At 33.9% G+C, this 6,201-nt stretch overlaps 1 protein-coding gene across 3 annotated transcripts in view; it reads left to right on the forward strand.

The window, feature by feature from the left end:
• P4HA1 (prolyl 4-hydroxylase subunit alpha 1) overlaps positions 1–5,902 on the forward strand; it is an 88,426-nt gene extending 82,524 nt beyond the window's left edge. For all 3 annotated transcript variants that reach the window (XM_058543214.1, XM_058543215.1, XM_058543213.1), the window contains 3 exons: positions 2,298–2,366; positions 3,277–3,373; positions 4,899–5,902. In XM_058543214.1, the coding sequence (XP_058399197.1) occupies positions 2,298–2,366; positions 3,277–3,373; positions 4,899–4,969 (237 nt within the window). In that variant the 3' untranslated portion in view covers positions 4,970–5,902. The remainder of the gene's footprint in view (positions 1–2,297; positions 2,367–3,276; positions 3,374–4,898) is intronic.
• Positions 5,903–6,201: the final 299 nt, after the last annotated feature.

A 6,201-nucleotide genomic window follows, 5' to 3' on the forward strand; every position in this document is an offset into this window, starting at 1 on the left:
GAAATAGTGGACTTAATATGGACAATAGTGGACAAGATGGACCTAGTAGACATATACAGAGCACTCCATCCAGAAACAGCTGACTACACATTCTTCTCAAGCGCGCATGGAACGTTCTCAAGGATAGACCATATGCTGCGAAACAAAGCAAGCCTCAATAAATTTAAGAACAATGAAATCATAACAAGCATCTTTCAGACTATAATGCTATGAAACTGGAAATGAACCATGAAAAAAAAACTGGGAAAGTGACAAAAATGTGGAGATTAAACAACATGCTACTGAACAACCAACGGATCATTGATGAAATTAAAGGAGAAATCAAAACCTATCTGGAAACAAAAATGAAAATATGCCATACCAAACCATATGGGATGCAGCAAAAGCGGTCCTGAGAGGGAAACTCATAGCGATACAAGCCCACCTTAACAAACAAGAAAAAGCCCAAATAAGCAATCTTAAATTACACCTAACAGAACTAGAAAAAGAAGAACAAACAAAGCGCAAAGTCAGCAAAAGGAGAGAAATAATAAAAATCAGAGCAGAAATAAATGAAATTGAGACCAAAAAAACAGTAGAAAGGATTAATGAAACAAAGAGTTGGTTCTTTGAGAAGATAAACAAAATCGACAAACGTTTGTCTGTCTTTTACCCTGTTTCCTCCATTCCTCTTTGCATCTCTCCCTATATCCAACCCACCTTCTCCCTTTCCTAACTTTCCCTCCTTATCTCTCTCCCTCCCTCTTTACCTATTTCTATCCCTCTCACAATTCTATCTTACTTCCAAAGAGATCTAAGATATCATTAAAAAAAAAGTATTTGTTACTATTAAAAAAAAAAGAATTTAGGATTAAAAAAGGATTTCAGACATATAAATTAAAAATGAGAGAGAATTATCACAAAGGGAAAGCAGGAGAGAAGTTGATACGTTATACAAAATTCAAGCTATGAAGTCTTGTATACTTTCTAGAGGTGAGCTCTCCATAGAGGTTGTACCAAATTTATATCCCACCTTTAAATGTGATGTTTGTCAGACTTTTTGATCTGTACGTCTTTCACTTATCATATTGGCAGTTATTATGGGTTTAATTTGTGTTTCTCTTATTAGAGAGGTTGAGCATCTTTTCAGATGTTTAAGAGCCATTAAACATTTGTTTTTGGCTATATTTGTTTCTTTTTGTATTTCTTTGCTTTTATGAATATTGATGCTGTATTAATGAGTCTAATGCCCATAAATATTAGATTATTTATTAGATTATGTTAGATTATTTGATTATTCTGTCCCCCTCAAGTAACATTTTGATTAAATTAGTATTCATTTTTCTCCATTGTTAGTTTTTTTAAATTTCTTTTTAATTTCTCCAAAGTTAGTTTTTTCATTGCTTAAGAGTTGTTAGATCTTTGTTATCGATTATATATTTATCATGGTAAAATACCCTTATCTATCTCAGTTAATGCTTTTACCTTGGTTTAAACTGTGTCTCATATTAAAATCAAACTCTGTTTTCTTTGGTATGGCATTTGCCTGGTAAACCTTTTTGGTTTTGGTGTTTGTAAGTCACTTGTTTTAGATGCGACTCTTGGATATAGCATATAGTTAGGTTTTGCTTTGTGATACAATCTTTGTCTATATATTCTACTTACGTTGCTTTTGAAAAAAATCTTCTTTATATGATCTATTTCCTTTGCCTCGTTTTGTGCATGTGTTTCTTCAGTTAATTTGAAAGGTTTTTATTTTTATGCTAGGTTACCTTTAAGATTATAACTTTATATAATCCTATAATCTTCTAATTTTCAGTTAATATGTGTTGATTCCCTACCATGAGAAATGACAAAACTGATATTAGCTTATTTTTCTCTTGGTGTTTAAATTCATTTATTACTACCTGCTATTCTTGCGGTACTATTCTAGACACTAAAGCTCAGCAATGAACAAAACAGATGAAAATTTATGCCCCCATGGAGATTATATTCTAGTGCAATATTATTTATACCCCTATATTACTTGATTTATCAGTTTTAAATCATCTCTTTTTACGTCTGGCTATAAAAGAAGTGCCTATCCCAAATTATATCCTCATCTCTCTTCCTGACTACTTCATTCCTTTGCTTGTTTTTTCTTTTACTTAAGTATGTAAAACTAAACGGCATCTTGTTTTTTAAAAACTTAGTAGTATGTACAAACTCATCTATGTTAAGTAGAAGTCCAAATGTTCTCAATATCATATTCTCCTCACAATGGCATGTTTAACTTTCTTCTGCCATCACTTTTGATAATACTCTCTCATCTCTTATAGATGAGTGATGTGTCAGCAGGAGGAGCCACTGTTTTTCCTGAAGTAGGAGCTAGTGTTTGGCCCAAAAAGGTAAACTTGGTTTGTTTGTTGTTTTAATTTTTGGGGTCTCTTTATTTTTTTCCCTGAGGAAGACATGCACCTTTATTTCATGGTCTAATCAATGAATTACATTTTTAAAGGTAGTATGCTTAAGGACTATATTATCTCTAGGTAAAATTTTGGATATTTTTATGGTGTAGTTTACCGTGAGTACCTAGAGGTAATAAAAAACTAGGAATTAGTATTTAAAGTTTTTATTTTTAAAATGAGTTCCATATAATGTTTGCCCTCCATCTTGCTATTGTAAAATTTGTTAGGTTTGTTTTGGCAAATATGCTTTATTGTCAAGCAGCTTTGTGGTATTAACGTTTTCATGTGATCACCAAAATTTTGTGAATTATATTTGAGGTAAATATAATGCTGCCATAGAGGAGGGGTTCCACTGGAACAGAGGAAAATGAAATTACTGCAAAAAGTGATAACCTGATATTTTATTTGGGAATAATTTTGTATTCAGCTAGCCTTGGTGGTCTAGTGGTTAAGATTTGGTGCTCTCACCACCACAGCCCAAGTTTATTTCCCAGTCAGAGAACCACAACACCCGTCTGTTAGTTGTCATACTGTCGTGGCTGCATGTTGCTATGATGCTGAAAGCTATGCCACTGGTATTTCGAATACCAGCAGGGTCACCAATGGTGGACAGGTTTCAGCAGAGCTTCCGGAGTAAGACTAGGAAGAAGGATCCGGCCACCCACTTCTGAAAAAATTGACCATGAAAACCCTGTGAATAGTAGCAGAGCATTGTCTGACATAGCATCAGAGGGTAAGAGGATGGCACAAAAAGTCTGGGCAGGGGTCCGCTCTGCTGTATACAGGGTTGCTAGGAGTGGGAATCCACTGAACAGCACTAACAACAACAAATTTTGATTGTTCTCCACAGGGAACTGCTGTTTTCTGGTATAATCTGTTTGCCAGTGGAGAAGGAGATTATAGTACACGGCATGCAGCCTGTCCAGTGCTAGTTGGAAACAAATGGGGTAAATATTTCCTATATTCTCTGAATACAATTTGTGATTTTCATCTCATATTTTGAAATTATTATAATCTACATCTTAAAAGAAAATGAAAACGAAACTCCTGACGGGTTTGCCTATGACTGTAATGTTGAACATTGAACCAAGCAAGTTTCTGATCTTAATTTAAATTTGCTTTCAACAGATCAGAATTTTGATGACAGATTTTATTTTTAACACTATTTCCACTTGTTATTATAGGAAACATTAATTGACTCAAAGTTGAATAAGACAATATCTTTCTCTCAAGGGGTTCACAATTGTCTCTGATTGAGACATACTAATGGATACATTAGAGTATAGTGTAGTACATACTCATACAAAGATGTAAACAGAAGATGGTGACTCCTTACATTTAGGGAGGCTTCTTCAAAGCTTAATTTTTAAATTTAGTCCTGAAGATGAAACAGTAGTTTTTCAGGCATGTGAGGGACCAGGGCCAGGACTAGTGTAAGGGTAGAGAGGCACTCACTCTCATGCAAGTGCAGCAATGGCCACGTTAACAAAAAAGAAATGGAAGAGAATAGGTGAAGTTATTTTAGTATATATCATTAAACTCCATATATCTATTTCAATATGTGTCACTGGCCATATTTCAGGTGCTCAGTAGCCACATGTGTCTAGTGGCTACCATACTGGACATAGCAAGATTAAAGAGTGACACCTGATCATCAAGATTTAAAAGCTCTCCCCTGATGTTTGAGAACCACTGGACTAGAATGAAGAGAGGCTAATGGAGGAGAGAGCAGTTTAGAACGCTGTTTTCCATTATCTAAGTGGGTGATGATGAAAGCTTGGACGAAGGGAGCAGCAAAAGGGTTGGAGAGCAAAGAATAGATTCAAGAAATGTATAAGGAAAATTGACAGGGTTTGATGAATAAAACATTGGATACAGGGGTTGAGAAAGGTAAAAGTGTAGTTAAGAATTATTACAGGTCCTAGTTTAGATATTTTGTACATATTGATGCTATTGATGGGGTTCTATGATACAGGAGAAGGAGGAGTAGAAAATTAGTTTCTTTTGGGGTACATTTAAAAAACAGTATCTTGAAACCAAAGAAACTTAATGAGTCCATAATAGTAGTGCTTAGTCATAGAGTTGCTCTTTTAGAGTAGAGACTTTGTGTTCATTTTTAAGCCTTTGTATTAGAGATTGTATTTTGCAAACAGGTAAAACAATGTTGTGTTCTATCTGTTCCTACCTCTTAATTCCATTTGTGTTTCATTTCAGGCCTTACGTTGAACATTAGAAACTTTAAGAAATGCACGTACATAGACTCTTAAATGTACATACATATATATAAAATGTTCTATGTTTCCAACATATAGTGAAGTTTTTAAAAGACTGCATAAGTAGCATCTGCCTTTATCTGGTTTTGGTCTTGAACTTTTAGCCCATATAGAAACTTTGCTATTGACCGAGCTCTTAGAAGTTAATTAAATACCAGTTAGATAGTGGTAAAAATTAATACATTTTTTTCTCTCACAGTATCCAATAAATGGCTCCATGAACGTGGACAAGAATTTCGAAGACCTTGCACCTTGTCAGAATTGGAATGACACATAGGCTTCCTTTCCTCTCCTGTTGTGCTCTAATGTGTCTGATACATACATTTCCCAGTCTTAACATTCAAAAGTTTACAATTGACTAACACTCCATGATTGATTCAGTCATGAACCTCATCCAATGTTTCATCTGTGGACAATCACTAACTTTTGGGGTTTTCTCTTTTAAAAGTAACACTCAGTCATCACATTGTTCATATAAAACCTTAAAGTTCAGTTGGTATCACAGAGGACAAAGCAAAGCAGAGTTAAAAATGAGGAATTTTTGTATTTTAAAGAACTTTTTGGTTGGATAAAAAATACAATTTCAGCATCTGATTATAGTAACTATGTAGGCATTATGTTTACCTAGTCTTACTCCTTGTTTTCTGGATGTGCCTGAAGACTAGGAATAAACTGGGCCTCTAATCTGGGTTCCATATGATGTTTGCCCCTCCATATGCTATTCTAAGTTGATTTTTTTCCTCCCAAGTTCGTTTTAAAGAAAGTATGTTGTATTTTACCAATCCCTTCTCTCATAGCTCCTCTGTGGTGAATTAAATTTGAGTGAAAATACTTTGATTCAAAAAAATTTTTTTAACACAAAGTCCTACATAACCACACTGGGCCTTCTAACTAAAATGATCATCACTTAGTCTTTTTCTTAAGTGACTGATGATTTTGTCCATAAAATTTGCTCTTTTTCTTAGTGCTAATACCTTGCCTCTTACTCCTACTACAGCAGGGTGGTGATATTAGCATTCTGATTAAATAAATATTGTGCCTTATGAGACTGGAAATTTTAAAATGTACAAGTCCTTTCAATGATGAGGGAATTGATAAAAAAGGAATTTTTTTCCTAAAAAGCCAAAATGTTTGTTTTTTCAATTCTGAAATATGTTGTGACAACAATGACCTATTTATGATCTTAAATCTTTTTAAAAAATGTTCCTGTTTTCTGTGTGGTATTTTTCATATTTGAATGTGAATGCATGCTGTAGCAATAACACGTTATTTCTGTTTATTTTATTTCTTTAGTACATAGGACTTAGGTTTATCCTCTTAATTTTCATTCACTCTAATGTCACATTGTTATGGTAGAAAAATTTAGGCTCTCTGAATAATCAAAATATGTTTCCTTCAAAGGGAGCTCTACAACTTTACTATGGTTATAGGGTTATTACAATAATGGGACTTAAGGCTTTCTCTTATTCAAAAATATGGTGTGATAGTATAAAGCTATGAAC

This window comes from Diceros bicornis, chromosome 6, assembly GCF_020826845.1.
Source record: "Diceros bicornis minor isolate mBicDic1 chromosome 6, mDicBic1.mat.cur, whole genome shotgun sequence".
NCBI lineage: Eukaryota > Metazoa > Chordata > Mammalia > Perissodactyla > Rhinocerotidae > Diceros > Diceros bicornis.